This window comes from Bombina bombina, chromosome 1 (assembly GCF_027579735.1).
Source record: "Bombina bombina isolate aBomBom1 chromosome 1, aBomBom1.pri, whole genome shotgun sequence".
Lineage (NCBI taxonomy): Eukaryota > Metazoa > Chordata > Amphibia > Anura > Bombinatoridae > Bombina > Bombina bombina.
The window spans coordinates 290314475-290337973 of record NC_069499.1 but is presented as its reverse complement, the minus strand read 5'-3'; the positions used below and the strand labels follow the sequence as shown (position 1 = coordinate 290337973).

At 39.5% G+C, this 23499-nt stretch overlaps 1 protein-coding gene across 1 annotated transcript in view; it reads right to left on the bottom strand.

Annotated features, from left to right (window-relative positions):
• Positions 1-4437: 4437 nt before the first annotated feature.
• The window catches only part of LOC128645216 (protein mono-ADP-ribosyltransferase PARP14-like), a 279860-nt gene continuing 260798 nt past the window's right edge, over positions 4438-23499 (bottom strand). The window contains exon 18 of the mRNA XM_053698040.1: positions 4438-5286. Coding sequence (XP_053554015.1) covers positions 4997-5286 — 290 coding nt within the window. The 3' untranslated portion in view covers positions 4438-4996. The remainder of the gene's footprint in view (positions 5287-23499) is intronic.

Here is a 23499-nt window from a genome sequence, read left to right as displayed (position 1 = left end):
TCCTCTATAAAATAATATTTGCTAATATCCAATGCCGCAGTTGAATGAATGTATTAAGTGGTTATTAACTCTATCTGCTACCAGCATTGGTTACATTAAGCATATTGCAACACAGTTAATCAGAAGAGCAGGTGTCAATTCTAAAGTAGGTTCAACTCCCTTTTGGATTGTTATCTATATTACATATAAGATATATTTGTAACAGTTGTACCAATAAGCGAAATATTGTAGCTTTTGTTATTAGCATAGTTGTGATATATGAATCGCATATATACTTATGGTATGATACAGTAATAAACCTACGATCATAAATTGTAAATTCAAGCTCTGCAGCTCCTCCAAAAAACAATAGCATGTGCTAATATCCTATGCCGCAGTTGAATAAATATAAGAGGTTATTAACTCTATCTGCTACTAGCATTGGTCATACTATGCACATTGCAACACATTCAATCTGAAGAGCATGCGTCAATTTTAATGCAGGTTCAACTCCCTCTTTTGATCGGTATTTACATCATATATAAGATACAGTGGCATCAGTTTTGCAAAAAAACGTATTACCGCAGCTTCTGATACTAGCCCAGCTGTGTTATATGAACTACACGGCAGTGCATATATTACTTTCATTAAAAATCTGTTAGTCATCACTGGATGTCAAATAACATATGTTATTCTAAGATATTAGGTGACTTGCCTCAGCATGTTTACTATATATAATTCTTTGAGCCTATTCTATCCAAAACATTAGATATATATAGAACTGTCGAAGCAGTAGTTCACACATTTGCATTTATAGCAAACATAAGCATATGATAGTATCCTACTATTGTTTAACCTTTCACTAAACATTAAGTGACAGGAACTAGCTAATATATTTATACTAGTAGATTATCCCAATGTGTTGTGAACTTAACTTACACAGCTCCGCTATTCAGCAATAAGTGTCAGGATATAGTGCACAGATATGCTTTACAATAAGGTGTTTTATCCTCTGATATCTACTTACATATTATATTTTACGACAAAAGTGTATTGTATTACAAATAATTCACACAAATTAACCACTGACACATAAGCAGACCACTACCTTTTTGGGTTTGGTATTACCTTCAAGATATACTCAACCAATCCTATTAGAGTCATTCTGATCTCTTAAGCTCCTGAGTGCGTTTTTAACCTAGTAATTTTCTTTATTATGTAGTATTATTTTTTATGTAAATTCGATTAATAAAAGTAATGTTTTAACGTTGAGCAACCTTGCACACTTAGTGATTGCAGTTACCTAAGTTGCCACATTACAATAGTGTTATTTACACACGATTATTCACTTCATATTAACCCTTTGAGTGCTATACATGTAGTCTTCTCTAGTAGAGGTTTCTCTACTTTGTTGTTCTTATGAATCTCCAACTACATAGCACCTACCCTACCCTACATATTTAAAAAAAAAGGGACTAACTCCCAAACTGACTGATATGGAATTAGTGGGTAATTATTGAATACAGATACTTTCAAGTAGTGCCGTTGACCCCCTTCTTGCTTGTTTGAGAATCTTTTTTAAGGGGGTATTGGGTGGGTTTTAGAGTAGGGTTGGTTGTGTGGGTGGTGGGTTTTAGTGTTGGGGGGGTTTGTATTTTTTTTTACAGGTAAAAGAGCTGATTACTTTGGGGCAATGCCCCGCAAAAGGCCCTTTTAAGGGCTATTTGTAATTTAGTGTAGGGTAGGGCTTTTTTTTATTTTGGGGGGGGCTTTTTTATTTTGTTAGGGGGATTAGATTAGGTGTAATTAGTTTAAAAATCTTGTAATTTGTTTATTATTTTCTGTAATTTAGTGTGGGGGGTTGTACTTTAGATAATTTAATTGTATTTAATTTAGGGAAATAATTTAATTATAGTGTAGTGTTAGGTGTAATTGTAACTTAGGTTAGGTTTTATTTTACAGGTACTTTTGTATTTATTTTAGCTAGGTAGTTATTAAATAATTAATAACTAATTAGTAACTATTTTATCTAGTTAAAATAAATACAAACTTGCCTGTAAAATAAAAATAAAACCTAAGATAGATACAATGTAACTATTAGTTATATTGTAGCTAGCTTAGGGTTTATTTTATAGGTAAGTATTTAGTTTTTAATAGGAATAATTTAGTTAATGATAGGAATTTTTATTTTGATTTCTTTTAATTATATTTAAGTTAGGGGGTGTTAGGTTTAGGGTTAGACTTAGGTTTAGGGGTTAATAACTTTAATATAGTGGCGGCGACGTTGGGGGCGGCATATTAGGGGTTAATAAATGTAGGTAGGTGGCGGCGATGTTAGGAACGGCAGAATATGGGTTAATAATATTTAACTAATGTTTGCGAGGCGGGTGTGCGGCGGTTTAGGGGTTAATATGTTTATTATAGTGGCTGCGACGTTGGGGGCGGCAGATTAGGGGTTCATAAGTATAATGTTGGTGGCGGGGGTGTCCGGAGCGGCAGATTAGGGGTTAATAATTATAATGTAGGTGTCGGCGATGTTGGGGGCGGCAGATTAGGGGTTAATAAGTGTAAGATTAGGGTTGTTTAGACTCGGGGTTCATGTTAGGTGTAGACATAAAATGTATTTCCCCATAGGAATCAATGGGGCTGCGTTAAGGAGTTTTACGCTGCTTTTTGGCAGGTGTTAGACTTTTTTTCAGTCAGCTCTCCCCGTTCATTCCTATGGGGAAATCGTGCACAAGCACGTGCGACCAGTTCACCGCTGACTTAAGCAGCGCTGGTATTGGAGTGAGATTTGGAGCAAAATTTTGCTCAACGCTCACTTCTTGTCTTTTAACAACAGGTTTGTAAAAACCCGTAATACCAGCACTGTAGGTAAGTGAGCGGTGAGCATAAACTGCTCCTTAGCACCGCACAGCCTCTAGCGCAAAACTCATAATCTAGGTGTATATGTTTTAATCCATTTCTTAAGGAGAGTAGAACTTTGATTAATAAACTTAGAGCAAGAGGCTATCCAGAAAATAGCATCATGAGAGCCTATAATGACGTTAGGGTTATACCTAGAGAAGAACTACTCAAACCTAAAATACAGAAAACAAAAAATAGGAGTAAGGAGAAAGGCTTAAATCATGAGAATCAAACTGGAGGAGTCACTTTCGTGACTACCTACACCAAACAGTACAATAGTATCTGTAACATTATCAGAAAAAACTTATCAATTTTGAAAGCTGATAAAGTTTTAAAGAGAGTGGTAGAAGAGGGATGCCAGTTTGTATCTAAAAGGAATGTTACCATTGGTAATATGGTGTCCCCCAGTGTTCTGAAAAAACCTAAGAAGGGTAGTAGCTGGCTCACATGTAAAGGCCACTACAAGTGTGGCACACGTAGCTGTGTGGCATGTGACCTAACACAGACAAGTAAGGTCTTTCAATCTTCTAGTACCCAGAAGGTCTTTAACTGTGGCTTTTGTACAAATTGTAGATCAGACCATGCTATATATATGGTTACATGTACAGCCTGTGAGAAACAGTATATAGGATGCACCTCCAGAGAGACAAGGGTTAGGATCAAGGAACATCTATGTGATATAGAGAAGAACAGAGCTACAACAGGAGTCTCTAAACATTTCATATTTGACCATGGGGGAGACACAAGTACATTCACCTGGATGATCATTGATCTAATAATGAAAAAACCAAGAGGTGGTAATAGGGTACATGCCCTGTTTAGAAAGGAGGCCTATTGGATTTTTACGCTAAGGACGCGTAAACCAAATGGCCTAAATATAGATGGGGATATTATTAACTTCTGGGAGTAGATATATAATAGGATGGGTTATACATAGTAACTAGTTTAAGGAATTATGATAAATATACCTGTCACTTAAATCCTCTTTCTATACTCAACTCCAACAAAAGTTATATGATGTCTCTCCATATACTCAATATTGATCTCTAGCAGAAGTCAAATATGGAGGTGTAGTCTGAACCTTTTCTTAAATAAAAGATGAGAATAACTATCTTATATCTATGCTTGTATAAAGCATTAGTTTAACTCTATTGATGGTACAATAGACAAGTAGCACTAAATAAGATTATCGTGGGTCTTACGTGATGCATACAATATTATAAGAAGAAAAGACACAATATAGCTAATCAAGTGTTAATGGCACTGAAATTAAGTGTGCTTGCCTTTTATCAAGTGACTGACAGTTCTGACCTGCTGTCCCTTTAAGTCTCCATACATCTGTTTTCAATGGGAAAAGTGGTAACCAATGAGAATGTGAGGGAGCGTATTTAAGCTCCACAGGTGCTAGTCAGATTAAGTCTATGAGTAAGGCTAGATAGCCGAAACGCGTCAGCCTGACGGATTTCCCACTGATCTTTTATGTTTTATAATGTGTGCCGTGGATTTTAACTGAATTTGAATAAAGGAATATATTTTTTAAAATATCTGGAATGCGGTTATCGTCTGATCTTTAATCCATATATATGCAGAATAAATTAAAAGAGCACAATAAACAGTTAAATAATGAAATATATCCCATAAAACTGGTACCTTACAGGGATTACAAATAAGGTATTTTAATAATTATGAAATGAGTTTATCTCCAGCATCTCTCAAAGGGCAAAAATCAGGTTACATATGCTAACACTACAGGGGAGTGAAAAGTGACACAATGGCTGTAGAATGTGGCCACCACATTATGCCCATTGTACCATTGTGGTGGTGACAATTTCACAGATGCTATATAGCTGGCTGGAGAAATTAAGGTCACAGTAGCAGTGGATTTGTACAGCATATTAAAATTCAACAATACAGTTATCTGAAAGAAAAACAAAACATTTATCTCTTTAACACACACTTTTTCCCCTAAATCATTTAACTTTGTAATTCATTCAAGAGTACAAACCTGTTTTCACTGATCAATTTCAAAGGAAGATTACATGTATATGAGTCACCTCTGGAAATCAGAGAAGGATATTACTGAAAATAATCTTTAGAAAAAGGAAAAATACTATTTTATGAAGGTGATTAAATACTCAGGATAAGCCTGTATATCATGGAATATCACATATATTGAAGGGTGTGAAGGATTATCGCTTGAACTGTCATACAGGTCTGTTGGATCACTTGCATTCTTTGGTGGAGGCGAGACCATTTTGTTACTCCCAGCACATGACTCCCCTGTGAGCACTCGTGCTAAGTACATGTATTTATGTCCTGTTGAGTCAGGTCTAGAATAGGTATCATTTGCAGAATAACTTGCTTGCACAGCAAAATATGTCCCATTACCATATGCTGCAGCTGTAACAAAAAACAAAAACAAACAGTTAAATGTAAATATTATTATTATTAGACTTCCTGTATAGCTAACTAGGTATTACAAAGCAAAATAACGGCATACGATCTGTGCAATTACCTTGATTTATAATTAATAATCACAAGTTATTTTCCCACAATTTATTGGGTCTTGAAGACACAACCTATTTAGATGGATGCACTTAAGGCAACTTTACACCATTTTTGGTGCTTAAAGGGACACTCAAGTCAAAATTAAACTTTCAGATAGAGCATGAAATTTTAAACAACTTTCCAATTTACTTCCATTAACAAAATCTGCATAGTCTTTGTATATTTACACTTTTTGAGTGACCAGCCCCTACTGAGCAAGTGAAAGAATTCACAGAATATACGTATATATGCATTTGTGATTACTAAAACAAACAAAATAGCCCAGCGAACCTCAAGGTACTAAAAAAGAAAATCTTTATTCATGGAAAACACATTAAAGAAATAAAATCTTCAAAGGATCAGACAGAATTATCATGTCTTACGCGTTTCGGCGATACACGCCTTATTCATAGACATATTATTGCACCCAGTAATCTGATACTTATACAGCCTTGATAATTAAAACCATTACAGAAAGTTGTCACCCTTAAAGCTGAAGTGACCATATTCAGATTTATTGGAAACATACATTAGACAATAAGTTTATTCATTGATATGCACTTTCTAATTAACCTTTAGATGCTTGAGAATAGAACCACATAGATGCTAATGTTAATTTATAAAGGTTCAGTATATGGGAGCAGTGCTAAGATAGCAATAGGGGAGCTACTATATTATATAAAGTTATACCTATTGGTTAGTGCTAATAGATTATGTATATAATAAATCTACAGTGTATTACAGTATACAATAACATTATAACAGCTGAGTAAAATGTATAAAATGTTTATTACTAAACAGATCTGTATCACAATAAAAGCAATAAAAAAGGGGTCTGGATCCTCAACAGATAAAATATATAAAAAATGAAGGAAAAACTCATATAATACTGGATGAGGGACCAAGTGAAAAAATCTAGAAAATTTAAGATAATGTATAAAAAAACAATGAGGCATGAATTTTTAATTTTATTTATTTATATATATATATATATATATATATATATATATATATATATATATATATATATATATATATATATATATATATATATATATATATATATAAAGTGTCCAAGTGCTGTTTCTAATATCCAGATATATGGGGTAAAGTCTGTGATGGTAAATGGTTATATCCTCCAATCCTGATGTATATACATACAGTATGTGTCCTTTTAGAGTGAAAAAAAATATATATATATCCAAATGTGCTCAAATGCTAGTTTAGAGTACCTTATCACTTCTAGGTGAGTTGTGTTGAAGTGGATCTATGCATTTTGATGAAGTTGTGCTGGGTGTTAGCTTATTCCTTGGTTCCTCACAGTGAAATCGTTGCCAGCTCTTACTTTTTTTAATCTCCCCGCCAAGCTTTCCCAGCGGATTGCAACGATTTCACCATAAGGAACCAAGGAATAAGCTAACACCCAGCACAACTTCATCAACACGCTTAAAACGGAGCCACTGAGTGACTACACTTTATTACACAAAGATTTACTCCAGGATCCAGAAGTAGATGGTCTGTGTGATCACACATGACATCGATCCACATCAACACAACTCACCTACAGGTGATAAGGTACTCTGAACTAGCATTTGAGCACATTTGGATACATATATATTTTCACTCTGAAAGGACACATATTGTATGTATATACATCAGGATTGGAGGATATGATCATTTACCATCACTGAGTTTACCCCATATCTCTGGATATTAGAAACAGCACTTGGAAACTTTTATCAGATCGGATATCAGAAAAATATCAGATCGGATATCAGAAAAAATATCCATCCAACCACAAGTTATAGACTAAATAACAACAAAATGGACACATCAAATTTAACAGCTGGAGAGTAGATATATTTTTTTGTGTATCCATATTTCAGTCTTTGACAACCATCTGCCGTTAGCCATTTTGGGGAAATGGGGGACGAATATTGTGGGTGTTATCAAGCTTGGCTGTTTAAGACTGTGATCATTTTAATGCTAAAAAAACGTAATCCTGTTTTTTCTTTTCTCCTGTTAAGTGTAGTCAGTCCACGGGTCATCCATTACCTATGGAATATATCTCTTCCTAACAGGAAACTGCAAGAGAATTACCCAGCAGAGCTGCTATATAGCTCCTCCCCTCACCTATCATATCAGTCATTCTCTTGCAGCCTAACTAAAAAGGAAGCTGTGAGAGATCTGTGGTGTTTTTTAACTTAGTTTATTTCTACAATCAAAAGTTTGTTATTTTTAAATGGCACCGGAGTGTGCTGTTTATTCTCAGGCAGCATTAGAAGAAGAATCTGCCTGCGTTTTCTATGATCTTAGCAGACGTAACTAAGATCCACTGGCTGTTTCTCATCTGAGGAGTGAGGTAACTTCAGAGAAGGGGAATAGCATGCAGGGCTCCCCTGCAACAAATGAGGTATGTGCAGTAATTTATTTTCTGAGGAATGGAATTGACTGAGAAAATACTGCTGATACCATTGTAAAGTAAGTTCAGCCTTAAATGCAGTGATAGCGACTGGTATCAGGCTGATGTGTGTGTACACTGAATGTATTTTTCTAAGGAATGGAATTGACTCTGAAAATACTGTTAATACTGAAATAATGTATGAGCCTTAACTGCAGTAAAAACGACTGGTAGCAGGCTTATTAATAATAATACATAACTTTCAAATGTATGTTTAAAACGTTTACTGGCTTGTTAATCGTTTTTGTGAGGTACTTGGTGATAAAACTTATTAGGGCATGATTTTTACCACATGGCCATTTTTGTTTTCTGCATAGAAACAGTTTCTGAGCTTCCCCACTGTTGTAATATGAGTGGGAGGGGCCTATTTTAGCGCTTTTTTGCGCAGTAAAAATTCAGTCACAATCTGTCTACTTCATCCTCCATGATCCAGATCGTCTTTAGAGAGCTCAGGGGTCTTCAAAATCCATTTTGAGGGAGGTAATCAGGCGCAGCAGTCCTGTGACAGTGTATTTGACTGTGAGAAAAACGTTAATTATATAATTGTTATCCGTTTTTGGGTACTAAGGGGTTAATCATCCATTTGCTGGTGGGTGCAATCCTTTGCTAACTTAATACATTTACTGTGAAAATTTGGTTGCTATAACTATTTTGGTCATTGTTATTTCAACTGTGTCAGTTTTTCTGTGCTTCTTAAAGGCACAGTAACGTTTTTTATATTGCTTGTAAATTAATTTTGAAAAGTATTTCCAAGTTTGCTAGTCTCATTGCTAGTTTGTTTAAACATGTCTGACTTAGATGAATCTCTTTGTTCACTATGTTTAAAGGCCAATGTGGAGCCCAATAGAAATTTGTGTACTAATTGCATTGATGCTACTTTAAATAAAAGTCAATCTTTACATGTAAAGAAATTATCACCAGACGACGAGGGGGAAGTTATGCCGACTAACTCTCCTCACGTGTCAGTACCTTCGCCTCCCGCTCAGGAGGTGCGTGATTTTGTGGCGCCAAGTACATCAGGGAGGCCCTTACAAATCACTTTGCAAGACATGGCTACTGTTATGACAGAAGTATTATCTAAGTTGCCAGAATTAAGAGGCAAGCGCGATAGCTCTGGGTTAAGGATAGAGCGCGCGGATGAGATGAGAGCCATGTCAGATACTGCGTCACAGTTTGCAGAACGTGAGGACGGAGAGCTTCATTCTGTGGATGACGGATCTGATCCAGGGAGACTGGATTCAGAGATTTCCAATTTTAAGTTTAAGCTAGAGAACCTCCGCACATTGCTAGGGGAGGTATTAGCGGCTCTGAATGATTGTAACACGGTTGCAATTCCAGAGAAATTATGTAGGTTGGATAGATACTATGCGGTACCGGTGTGTACTGACGTATTTCCTATACCAAAAAGGCTTACAGAGATTATTAGCAAGGAGTGGGATAGACCGGGTGTGCCTTTTACCCCTCCTCCCATATTTAGGAAAATGTTTCCTATTGACGCCACCACACGAGACTTATGGCAGACGGTCCCTAAGGTGGAGGGAGCAGTTTCTACTTTAGCTAAGCGTACCAATATCCCGGTGGAAGATAGTTGTGCCTTTTCAGATTCAATGGATAAAAAATTAGAGGGTTACCTTAAGAAAATGTTTGTTCAACAAGGTTTTATTTTACAGCCCCTTGCATGCATTGCGCCTGTCACTGCTGCGGCAGCATTCTGGTTTGAGTCTCTGGAAGAGGCCATTCGCTCAGCTCCATTGGATGAAATAATCAACAAGCTTAAGACACTTAAGCTAGCTAACGCATTTGTTTCTGATGCCGTTGTGCATTTAACCAAACTTACGGCTAAGAACTCCGGATTCGCCATCCAAGCGCGCAGAGCGCTATGGCTTAAATCCTGGTCAGCTGACGTGACTTCTAAATCTAAATTGCTTAATATTCCTTTCAAAGGGCAGACCTTATTCGGGCCCGGCTTGAAAGAAATTATTGCTGACATTACGGGAGGTAAGGGCCATGCTCTACCTCAGGACAGGGCCAAATCAAAAGCCAAACAGTCTAATTTTCGTGCCTTTCGTAACTTCAAGGCAGGAGCAGCATCAACTTCCTCCGCTCCAAAACAGGAAGGAGCTGTTGCTCGTTTCAGACAGGGCTGGAAAGTTAACCAGTCCTGGAACAGGGGCAAGCAGGCCAAGAAACCTGCTGCTGCCCCCAAAACAGCATGAAGAGAGGGCCCCCTATCCGGAAACGGATCTAGTGGGGGGCAGACTTTCTCTCTTCGCCCAGGCTTGGGCAAGAGATGTCCAGGATCCCTGGGCGTTGGAGATCATATCTCAGGGATATCTCCTGGACTTCAAAACTTCTCCTCCACGGGGGAGATTTCATCTTTCAAGGTTATCAGCAAACCAAATAAAGAAAGAGGCGTTTCTACGCTGTGTACAAGACCTCTTACTAATGGGGGTAATCCACCCAGTTCCGCGGACGGAACACGGGCAGGGATTCTATTCAAACCTATTTGTGGTTCCCAAGAAAGAGGGAACCTTCAGGCCAATCTTGGACTTAAAGATCCTAAACAAATTTCTAAGAGTTCCATCATTCAAAATGGAAACTATTCGAACCATCCTTCCCATGATCCAAGAGGGTCAGTACATGACCACAGTGGATCTAAAGGATGCCTACCTTCACATAACGATTCACAAGGACCATTATCGGTATCTGAGATTTGCCTTCCTAGACAGGCATTACCAGTTTGTAGCTCTTCCCTTCGGATTAGCTACGGCTCCAAGAATCTTTACAAAAATTCTAGGATCACTTCTGGAGGTACTAAGACCGCGAGGCATAGCGGTGACTCCGTACCTAGACGACATTCTGATACAAGCGTCAAGTTTTCAAACTGCCAAGTCTCATACAGAGATAGTTCTGGCATTTCTGAGGTCGCATGGGTGGAAGGTGAACGTGGAAAAGAGTTCTCTATTACCACTTACAAGAGTTCCCTTTCTAGGGACTCTTATAGATTCTGTAGAGATGAAAATTTACCTGACAGAGGCCAGGTTATTAAAACTTCTAAATGCTTGCCGTGTCCTTCACTCCATTCCACACCCGTCAGTAGCTCAGTGCATGGAAGTAATCGGCTTAATGGTAGCGGCAATGGACATAGTACCATTTGCGCACCTGCATCTCAGACTGCTGCAATTGTGCATGCTAAATCAGTGGAACGGGGATTACTCAGATTTGTCCCCCCTACTAAATCTGGATCAAGAGACCAGAGATTCTCTTCTATGGTGGCTTTCTCGGCCACATCTGTCCAAGGGGATGACCTTTCGAAGGCCAGATTGGACGATTGTAACAACAGACGCCAGCCTTCTAGGCTGGGGAGCAGTCTGGAATTCCCTGAAAGCTCAGGGATTATGGACTCAGGAGGAGAAACTCCTCCCAATAAATATTCTGGAGTTAAGAGCAATATTCAATGCTCTCCTAGCTTGGCCTCAGTTAGCAACTCTGAGGTTCATCAGATTTCAGTCGGACAACATCACGACTGTGGCTTACATCAACCATCAAGGGGGAACCAGAAGTTCCCTAGCGATGTTGGAAGTCTCAAAGATAATTCGCTGGGCAGAGTCTCACTCTTGCCACCTGTCAGCGATCTACATCCCAGGCGTGGAGAACTGGGAGGCGGATTTTCTAAGTCGCCAGACTTTTCATCCGGGGGAGTGGGAGCTTCATCCGGAGGTCTTTGCTCAACTGATTCGTCGTTGGGGCAAACCAGATCTGGATCTCATGGCGTCTCGTCAGAACGCCAAGCTTCCTTGTTACGGATCCAGGTCCAGGGACCCGGGAGCGGTGCTGATAGATGCTTTGACAGCCCCTTGGGTCTTCAACATGGCTTATGTGTTTCCACCATTCCCGATGCTTCCTCGTTTGATTGCCAAGATCAAACAGGAGAGAGCTTCGGTGATTCTGATAGCGCCTGCGTGGCCATGCAGGAACTGGTATGCAGACCTAGTAGACATGTCGTCCTGTCCACCGTGGTCTCTGCCTCTGAGACAGGACCTTCTAATTCAGGGTCCTTTCAAACATCCAAATCTAATTTCTCTGAGGCTGACTGCATGGAGATTGAACGCTTGATTCTATCAAAGCGTGGCTTCTCGGAGTCGGTTATTGATACCTTAATACAGGCTAGGAAGCCTGTTACCAGAAAAATTTACCATAAGATATGGCGTAAATATTTACATTGGTGCGAATCCAAGAGTTACTCATGGAGTAAGGTTAGGATTCCTAGGATATTGTCCTTTCTACAAGAGGGTTTAGAAAAGGGCTTATCTACTAGTTCGTTAAAGGGACAGATTTCTGCTCTGTCTATTCTTCTACACAAACGTCTGGCTGAAGTTCCAGACGTTCAGGCTTTCTGTCAGGCTTTAACTAGGATTAAGCCTGTGTTTAAGTCTGTTGCTCCGCTGTGGAGCTTAAACTTAGTTCTTAATGTTCTCCAAGGTGTTCCATTTGAACCCCTTCATTCCATTGATATCAAGCTGTTATCTTGGAAAGTTCTGTTTTTGATGGCTATTTCCTCGGCTCGAAGAGTCTCTGAGTTATCTGCCTTACATTGTGATTCTCCTTATCTGATTTTTCATTCAGACAAGGTAGTCCTGCGTACTAAACCTGGGTTCTTACCTAAGGTAGTTACTAACAGGAATATCAATCAAGAGATTGTTGTTCCATCTCTGTGTCCTAACCCTTCTTCAAAGAAGGAACGACTTTTGCATAATCTGGACGTAGTCCGTGCCCTGAAATTCTATTTGCAGGCAACTAAGGATTTTCATCAAACTTCTTCCCTGTTTGTCGTTTACTCTGGACAGAGGAGAGGTCAAAAGGCTTCGGCTACCTCTCTCTCTTTTTGGCTTCATAGCATAATACGCTTAGCCTATGAGACTGCTGGACAGCAGCCTCCTGAAAGGATTACAGCTCATTCTACTAGAGCTGTGGCTTCCACCTGGGCCTTTAAAAATGAGGCCTCTGTTGAACAGATTTGCAAGGCTGCGACTTGGTCTTCGCTTCACACTTTTTCAAAATTTTACAAATTTGACACTTTTGCTTCGTCGGAGGCTATTTTTGGGAGAAAGGTACTTCAGGCAGTGGTTCCTTCTGTTTAATGTTCCTGCCTTGTCCCTCCCTTCATCCGTGTACTTTAGCTTTGGTATTGGTATTCCATAGGTAATGGATGACCCGTGGACTGACTACACTTAACAGGAGAAAACATAATTTATGCTTACCTGATAAATTCCTTTCTCCTGTAGTGTAGTCAGTCCACGGCCCGCCCTGTTTTTACGGCAGGTCTAAATTTTAATTAAACTCCAGTCACCACTGTACCCTATGGTTCCTCCTTTCTCGTCTGCTTTGGTCGAATGACTGAGTATGGTAGGTGAGGGGAGGAGCTATATAGCAGCTCTGCTGGGTAATTCTCTTGCAGTTTCCTGTTAGGAAGAGATATATTCCATAGGTAATGGATGACCCGTGGACTGACTACACTACAGGAGAAAGGAATTTATCAGGTAAGCATAAATTATGTTTTTTTGTGTGTCTTTGTTTAATGTTATGTATGGAAAAAGGCAATTGTAAAATAATTGTTAAAGATGCCCAAAGATGTATTCCAGTGTGACCTCCATTTGTGATATATGTATTCTCTTGTGTCAAGAATATGACTCTTACTTGAGCTTTTTGTAATTACTTTTATGCGAATTAGGTAAAAATGCTGTTGCTTACCCTTCGTACAGGATACATGAATATCTGTATTGTCACACAAATTAATGTCTGCCTATTAACACATATAGGGCTAGATTACAAGTGGATCGCTAATTTATCACACACCCGTAAATGGGCAAATTCCTACATTTACAGGTGTGCTATTAATAATTAGTCATTACAAGTGGACCTTTGGTTAATTTTCTAAATGTCCACCAATTGCCCCCAAATTTCAGTGTAGTCATTTTTATTAAAGAAAAAAAATAGGGGGGGCGGAGCCAAATACCAAGCTGAGCGGACGTGTTTTCCTTCAACTCCACATTCAGTCATCTAAAAAAATATCTGCATTTTCTAGTTAAATTTAGTATCTACAACAACTTTGTACACTACAGACCCCGAGGAGACAGAGGGTACATTTTCAGACCAGTTGAGACCCAGGTGGATAATACGCATCGCAGAGATTGACCTGAAGCCTACACAATCCCGGCTGGCACCGGATCCATGCAACTCCATCGCACTGAGCTAATTTTTGCCCTACAGGAATCCGGAGGAGACTCTGACCACTCCTCTACACCGGCTGATCGCTAAGGTGGTAAAGGTAGTGCGGGAACATCATAGAGTCAGTAATCCGACATATTTGCCAGTCCACGGCCCATGCTGGTAAGAGATCACTGACTGTAACCTATTGATCTAGCCAGAAGCAGTATAAATAAGTGAGGGACACATGCAACAAAAAAGTACAAGTGCTGCGAAAACTAGTCCTAATATTGGGGTGCTTATATATCTTGGCACAAATCGCTATTTCTACTGCGACGCACCACCTTATCACCCAATATTTCCCACAATAAAGGCTTCACAGAAATTTGGGAATATACCTGACACCTTAATACCTCCCACTATAAAGGTGCCAAAGAAAAACCCTCCTTAAAGGGACACTGAACCCAAAAAAATTGCTTTCATGATTCAGATAGAGCATGCAATTTTAACCCCTTAACGACCAACGACGTATGGGGTACGTCCTGCAAAAAAATGCAGTTAATGACCAAGGACGTACCCCATACATCGTCGGTCTTTGAAAGCAGTGGAAGCGATCCTGATCGCTTCCAGCTGCTTTCATGTTATTGCAGTGATGCCTCAATATTGAGGCATCCTGCAATAACTGTTTTTAGCTATCCGATGCAGAGAGAGCCACTCTGTGGCCCTCTCTGCATCGGCTATCGATGGCCGTTATCGTTGGTGGGTGGGAGCTCATCCAGGGAGGCGGGTGGGCAGTCATTGGTGGAGGAGGGGGAGGGATCTTGTGCGGGCGCGCGGGCGCGCGCGGGCACGTGCACGAGAGCCGTGCACGGGCGCGTGCGTGCACGTGAGATCTATGAAAACAGCATCAATATGCTGTAGATCTGGAGGGTGGGAGAGAGGACTGGGGAGGGTGGGATTTTAAAATGAAGGCATCTGGGAGAGGGTGGGGGGTTGGATGTTGAGGGGGGGCAGCTACACTACAGAAATAAAGAAAATATTTAATAAAATAAAAAAATTAAAATACATTATTATTTTTCAAACTGGGTACTGGCAGACAGCTGCCAGTACCCAATATGGTGCACAATAAAGGCAGAGGGGGGGGGGTTAAAGAGCTGTTTGGGGGGGGGGTCAGGGAGGTTGGGGGCTAAGGGGGGTCCTAAAAAGCAGAAGAATAATTAAAAAAATTAAAAAATAAAATAAAAACCCCCAAAAAACTTTTATTTTAGTACTGGCAGACTTTCTGCCAGTACTTAAGATGGCAGGGACAATTGTGGGGTGGGGGAGGGAAGGGAGCTGTTTGGGAGGGATCAGGGGGTGGGATGTGTCAGGTGGGAGGCTGATCTCTACACTAAAGCTAAAATTAACCCTGCAAGCTCCCTACAAGCTACCTAATTAACTCCTTCACTGCTAGACATAATAATATACGTGTGATGCGCAGCGGCATTTAGCGACCTTCTAACTACCAAAAAGCAACGCCAAAGCCATATATGTCTGCTATTTCTGAACAAAGGGGATCCCAGAGAAGCATTTACAACAATTTGTGCCATAATTGCACAAGCTGTTTGTAAATAATTTCAGTGAGAAACCTAAAATTGTGAAATATTTAAAGTTTTTTTTAATTTGATCGCATTTGGCGGTGAAATGGTGGCATGAAATATAGCAAAATGGGCCTAGATCAATACTTGGGGTTGTTTACTACACTACACTAAAGCTAAAATTAACCCTACAAGCTCCCTACATGCTCCCTAATTAACCCCTTCACTGCTGCGCATAATACACGTGTGGTGCGCAGTGGCATTTAGCGCCCTTCTAATTACCAAAAAGCAACGTAAAAGCCATATATGTCTGCTATTTCTGAACAAAGGGGATCCCAGAGAAGCATTTAAAACCATTTGTGCAATAATTGCACAAGCTGTTTGTAAATAATTTCAGTGAGAAACCTAAAGTTTGTCAAAAACTTTGTGAAAAAGTGAACAATTTTTTTTATTTGATCGCATTTGGCGGTGAAATGGTGGCATGAAATATACCAAAATGGGCCTAGATCAATACTTTGGGATGTCTTCTAAAAATATATATATACATGTTAAAGGATATTCAGGGATTCCTGACAGATATCAGTGTCCCAATGTAACTAGCGCGAATTTTGAAAAAAAGTGGTTTGGAAATAGCAAAGTGCTACTTTTATTTAGTGCCCTATAACTTGCAAAAAAAGCAAAGAACATGTAAACATTGGGTATTTCTAAACTCAGGACAAAATTTAGAAACTATTTAGCATGGGTGTTTTTTGGTGGTTGTATATGTGCAACAGATTTTGGGGGTCAAAGTTTGAAAAAATAGTTTTTTTTCCATTTTTTCCTCATATTTTATAATTTTTTTAATAGTAAATTATAAGATATGATGAAAATAATGGTATCTTTAGAAAGTCCATTTAATGGCGAGAAAAACGATATATAATATGTGTGGGTACAGTAAATGAGTAAGAGGAAAATTACAGCTAAACACAAACACCGCAGAAATGTAAAAATAGCCTTGGTCCCAAATGGTCAACAAATGGAAAAGTGCTCTGGTCACTAAGGGGTTAAGCAACTTTCTAATTTACTCCTATTATCAATGTTTCTTTGTTCTCTTGCTATCTTTATTTGAAAAAGAAGAAATCTAAGCTAAGGAGCCAGCTAATTTTTGGTTCAGACCATGGACAGCACTTTTTATTGGCGCTGTCCAATTAGCAAGGACAACCCAGGTTGTTCACCAAAAATGGGCCGGCCTCTAAACTTACATTCTTGCTTTTCAAATAAATATACCAAGAGAATGAAGAAAATTTTATAATAAGAGTAAATTAGAAAGTTGCTTAAAATTGCATGCTCTATCTAAATCATGAAAGAAAAAATTTGGGTTCAGTGTCCCTTTAAGGCACTGGGAAACAACTTTCTGCAGAAACGTACTAGGAACTAAGCTGAGCTCTTTTAGGCCATAGCTAGGCGTCTTCTTGATACATAGTAAGGGAGGCCATCACAGTGTGAAGTATTATACAAATCTACCAATATAATCTGACTCATCATCAAACCCAGCTATGCTATAAAAGATTCACACGAATCCAGTTACTTCCTGCGGAAATTCTAAAGTTAAAAACTGCCTTGGTACTGTCAGTATGCTGACCTAAATATGAATAGGAGTTGCTGCCCTCTCCCCAACATTTAAATTTCCATAGGCTCCAGTGAGATCTGTTTACCTCTCTTATAGAATATGGCTTATCACTTTTTATTGAAAGAAATCATAATTCCCGTGCCTTGGGCGGCAATTGGGGAGGGACGGCAGATTTGGGAGGGCCGACAAGCACCATTCACTTAGTTCTAAGGCATAACATTGCTTCATTATCCCAGGCACACTTATGCTGCGCACATTGTTTAATCTGGCTATCACTGAAGAAAAGCAAATCAGCGTGGGACGCATCTTCAATGGTAAAAAACGTCCCCCAATGATGCTCTTTATAAGTGGCGGTTAGAAGGAAACAACGAAATGGTATAAAGTTAAAACGTAGCTTTTATTCCAGTTCAGTAAATTATAAGCTGTAGAACAGGACAAAGGAAAACACGGTTCTAGTTAAACAGTACAGTGTTTTGCTGTGTCCTGTTCTTCTACGGCTTATATTTTACTGTACTGGAATAAAACGCTACGCTAAGTTTGACTACAGAGCTATGAGACCGGCTCCTTCTCTAGCTAATCCGATTGGCCTGCCCTGTTAGCAGAGGACACTGAAGGAAAGCTAAATGAGGCACAGCAAGGAGGGACCTGGCAGTAACAGCAGTTACTATAGCCTTCATTCATAAAAAAAACCCTGACCCTTGCCTCCAAAAACCCTTAATTTATTATTCAATCTAAGACAGAGGTCACCTGATCGCCCCCAGCACAGGAGTCAGCAGTGCACGGAATCATTTTACACTACGTGCGTGCTGTAGGAAGTATGTTGGTGGAGTTAGAGCAGGACCCTGGAGACAGCGTGGGTAACAAACTCATTCATTATTTGTTGTCAGCAGTGCCTTAGATGTTTGTTCACACTACGTTACATGAATTTATGCTTTAAAGTAGCTGTGTCTGACTCTTTTAGTAGTCTCCCCCTTCCTGCTCTCATTTCCTCCAATCCTTCTCAAGGCTGTGTGGCATCTCCCTTCCTGCTATCTATCTCTAACCTGCTTGTCATGAGGATAATGTCAATAGGTTATCAGAAAAAATGGGAAATGTGTTGCTGGGGGTTGGGGATTCTTATTTCAGAATAACTATTAACCCCTTCTTCATACTTTGCCACATAGTATGCATGTATGAGTGTATTTGTTATGTGTGTGTATATGTTTAGTGCATATCTGTGTATGTTGGTGTGCATTTGTGTATATATGTATGTATGTGCATATGTATGTATGTATTTATGTGTATACAGTGGGGCAAAAAAGTATTTAGTCAGCCACCAATTGTGCAAGTTCTCCCACTTAAGAAGATAAGAGAGGCCTGTAATTTTCATCATAGGTATACCTCAACTATGAGAGACAAAATGTGGAAACAAATCCAGACATCATTTTCTGATTTGGAAAGAATTTATTTGCAAATTATGGTGGAAAATAAGTATTTGGTCAATATCAAAAGTTCATCTCAATACTTTGTTATATATCCTTAGTTGGCAATGACAGAGGTCAAACGTTTAATGTAAGTCTTCACAAGGTTGTCACACACTGTTGCTGGTATGTTGGCCCATTCCTGCATTGCAGATCTCCTCTAGAGCAGTGATGGTTTGGGGCTGTAGCTGGGCAACACAGACTTTCAACTCCCTCCAAAGGTTTTCTATGGGGTTGAGATCTGGAGACTAGCTAGGCCACTCCAGGACCTTGAAATGCTTCTTACGAAGCCACTCCTTCGTTGCCCGAGCGGTGTGTTTGGGATCATTGTCATGCTGAAAGATCCAGCCACGTTTCATCTTCAATGCCCTTGCTGATGGAAGGAGGTTTGCACTCAAAATCTCCCGATACATGGCCCCATTCATTCTTTCATGTACACGGATCAGTCGTCCTGTTCCCTTTACAGAGAAACAGCCCCAAAGCATGATGTTGCCACCCCCCATGCTTCACAGTAGGTATGGTGTTCTTTGGTTGCAACTCAGCATTCTCTCTCCTCCAAACACGACGAGTTGTGTTTCTACCAAACAGTTCTACTTTGGTTTCATCTGACCATATGACATTCTCCCAATCCGCTTCTGGATCATCCAAATGCTCTATAGCATACTTCAGACGGGCCCGGACGTGTACTGGCTTAAGCAGGGGGACACGTCTGGCATGGCAGGATCTGAGTCCCTGGCGGCGTAGTGTGTTACTGATGGTAGCCTTTGTTACGTTGGTCCCAGCTCTCTGCAGGTCATTCACTAGGTCCCCCCGTGTGGTTCTGGGATGTTTGCTCACCGCTCTTGTGATCATTTTGACCCCACGGGGTGAGATCTTGTGTGGAGCCCCAGATCGAGGGAGATTATCAGTGGTCTTGTATGTCTTCCATTTTCTAATTATTGCTCCCACAGTTGATTTCTTCACACCAAGCTGCTTGCCTATTGCAGATTCAGTCTTCCCAGCCTGGTGCAGGTCTACAATTTTGTTTCTGGTGTCCTTCAACAGCTCTTTGGTCTTCACCATAGTGGAGTTAGGAGTGCGACTGTTTGAGGTTGTGGACAGGTGTCTTTTATACTGATAACAAGTTCAAACAGGTGCCATTAATACAGGTAATGAGTGGAGGACAGAGGAGCCTCTTAAAGAAGAAGATACAGGTTTGTGAGAGCCAGAAATCTTGCTTGTTTGTAGGTGACCAAATACTTATTTTCCACCATAATATGCAAATAAATTCTTTCCAAATCAGACAATGTCATTGTCTGTCTGGATTTGTTTCCACATTTTGTCTCTCATAGTTGAGGTATACCTATGATGAAAATTACAGGCCTCTCTCACCTTCTTAAGTGGGAGAACATGCACAATTGGTGGCTGACTAAATACTTTTTTGCCCCTCTGTAAATACTGTCACTGAATTCATTAATTTTAATACTTCTGAACAAATTTCACATCAAACCATCTGGGCAGCATTGAAAGCCTATACTAGAGGATTCTGCATTTCTGAGGCAGCTAAGTATAAGAAAAAGAATGGGGGACATTTGGGTCTACTGGCAACTAATTTAAAGTGAAGGTTAAGTTTCAAGACTTGCTCAATTGTAATGAATGTAATATTTAAATTGAGTATGACTTTAATTCATGAATTTGCTTACTTTTTTTTCCAAACAAAGTTTTGCTTGTTTTTTATCTGCATCTTGCTTACGGCAAATTCAACCCTTTTTTCGTCTAAGATTTTACTTCCTCATGACGTGTCAATACCCTCCAATTGAGATTCTGGCCGTTAGGCGCCCGTGACACTACGTCATTCCATAAACATTAGATTTGCGCATGCGTGACTTCTTTTCGGCATATCCGACAGCTCGATGCTCGTGTCCGATTCACGCATGCACACCTTCGTCAGTACTTAATGCGCATGATCGTCCTCGCATTGCGCTCATCAAATCGAGTAAGCCCAGCAGTCCGGTACATCGCATGCGCATTGCTGGTAGCATTCTGACATTGCACATGCGCAAATTGACTCGATCATTGTGAACGCGCAAGAGAAGTTACGTATAGAGCGGGTGGGACCGCTCTATACGTAGAGAGTGAAAAACCAGGAAGAAGAAGATGGGAGGAGTCGATAAGCAAACGGCTGCATAAAACGTTAGTGAATAAAAATAAAGATTAATATATTTAGAGCAAAAAAAACTTAGCGATTATGTTGATATACATGTGTATAATGCGATGCAGTGTTTTCAATTGGGTAAATTAACTTTCACTTTAAGGAAGTTAGAAAAGCTCAATAGACAAAACTCAACGGAGACTATCTCTGAGGAAATTACTGTTCTGCGACAGAAATTTCTTAAACGAGAATCAGATAAGGTCAAGGCTAACCTATTGAAATTCAAACAACTCATGTACCACAAAGGTAATAAAGCTAATAATCTTTTAGCTAGAAAACTTAATGCTAGAACTGCGCTGTTAAGAATACAAGGTCTGGTAATCAATGAAAACATTTTTTGTCACCTGAAGCCATTGGTAATGCCTTTGCAGATTATTACTATAACCTTTACAACCTTAAAGAATCAGAGAATCTTACCACCCCTCAACCTGAGGTAGTTGACAATCTATCAGTAGATTCAAGGGATTCGCTCTTAGAGCCGTTCACCATTAGAGAGATTCATTGTGTCATCAAACAAATTAAGTCCAACAAAACACCCGGACCAGATGGGTTTACTGGAACCTTCTTTAAAATGCTTTGGCTACATATATCCCCCTTTTTGCAATCTATGTTCACAGAAGTTGGAAACCTAGGCAGGTTTTCAAAAGAATTTCTTGAGGCATTGATCATCAAGATTCCAAAACCAGGCAAAGACTCCTTATAGTGCTCTAATTATAGACCAATATCTTTAATAAATCTCTACGTGAAAATCTATTCTAAATTGCTGGCCAATAGAATAGTGCATATTTTACCCTCTGTCATACATGTGGATCAGGTAGGATTCACATTTGGTAGACAAGGTCCAGATAACTCGCAAAAACTACTCCAGGTTTTCTCAGAGTCAGCAAAATTAGAAACTCCCGTCGCAGCCCTGTCTCTTGATGCGGAAAAGGCATTTGACAGGGTACGATGGGATTATATTTGGCAAGTTTTACAGACATTTGGCTTCCCTCCACAGTTCATTACCATGGTCCAAGCGCTATACTCTTCTCCATTTGCCACAGTTAGACGAATTGGCTTCCAATCTAAAAATTTCCCTAAAACTAATGGAACCCGCCAGGGCTTCCCCCTTTCTCCCCTAATTTGTGCTCTAGTCATGGAACCATTGGCCCAAGCAATCAGTATTGCCCCTAAAATTTAGGGTGTTACGATAGGTGAACATACAGAGAAAATTGCACTTTTTGCAGATGATGTGACTATTCTATTGACTAACCCAAGCTCCTCCATTGATGAAGTCTTTAAAATCTTAGATTAAGCAACAGGATAATATATAGAAACATATAAATATATGAATATATAAATCCTCTAGGAGGCGCTAAGAACAATATAGACACAGATGTGATTATTATAATTAGTAGACAAAACAAGTGTACAAATTAAAGGTACAGATGAGACCTAAGGAACTATGTTGGAGTGGTATTCTTAAAGTCCCATTATCCCATAAAATGAGATAAAATGTACTAAAATGGATAGCATACAAAGTTAGTGAGATAAATACTTAAAGCTTCAGTTCCAAGCTTCAACGATATCCAAAGGATGATTCACTTGATGGAGGGGATGAATAGGCAGCTCTCTTACTTCATCAGGGATGGAAGATCTACTATAGAATATGGAGCAGAAAGAGGCGCCAAATGTGCGTATCAATAGTACAATGTGTGGTACAAGCAGAAGAAATACACACAGGGTACTCACATTCAGGAAAGGCATTCAGTCATGCCCATAGAAGCAGGATGGATTTCTACAGCAGTCCAGCTAGCTGAGCACCATCCAATAAATTCCCCACAGTGCAAGGCCACAGCAGTTCTGGAAAATAGGCAGATAACCAGATGGAAGGGATAGACCCTATAGGTAGCGTAAGCTCAGAGAATAATACTAAGCATTGAGAGTTAAAAACATCAAAGTGATTTTATTTAAAAACACAGTTTAAAAACAGCTCATGCTTAATGTAGTATAATCTCTAGCATAGATATAGAGAAATCATGCAACGTGTTTCTCGGTGATAACCGTTTCATCAGGCATGTTACAAACAAACTAAACCACCCTTAAATAGGGCTACGCTACCAACAGGTGTAGTAATCCCTCCCCTTCCAAACACATTCATTGACCAATAGGGGCCCTTCGTTTCCACACACCCACATTGTTAGACCTTTAAGTTCAATACATAAACATAAATGGTAAAGAGCTTTAATATAATCCCTCTTACCTTTAGAATACCTTAAAATTATAAACATATTGTAAGGTGCCAACCAATACAATCTACAATATTTTGCTTACCGGTACAAGAGTGAATCGTAATGTATACCTGAATTTTTGGGTAACTGTAAGCCATAGATGTCCCCACTCATAATGTCAAAGGACCGCATTGGAGTTGTAAGACTAGTGTACTTAACTTACTGTTGTAGATATGATAAGCGTGGCCTGTATAACTCCAATATTTGAACAAGGGCTTGATCCCTAGGCTTGATTGGTTTGAACAGATACTGCTCCATATTCTATCGAAAATCTTAGATAACTTTGGCACA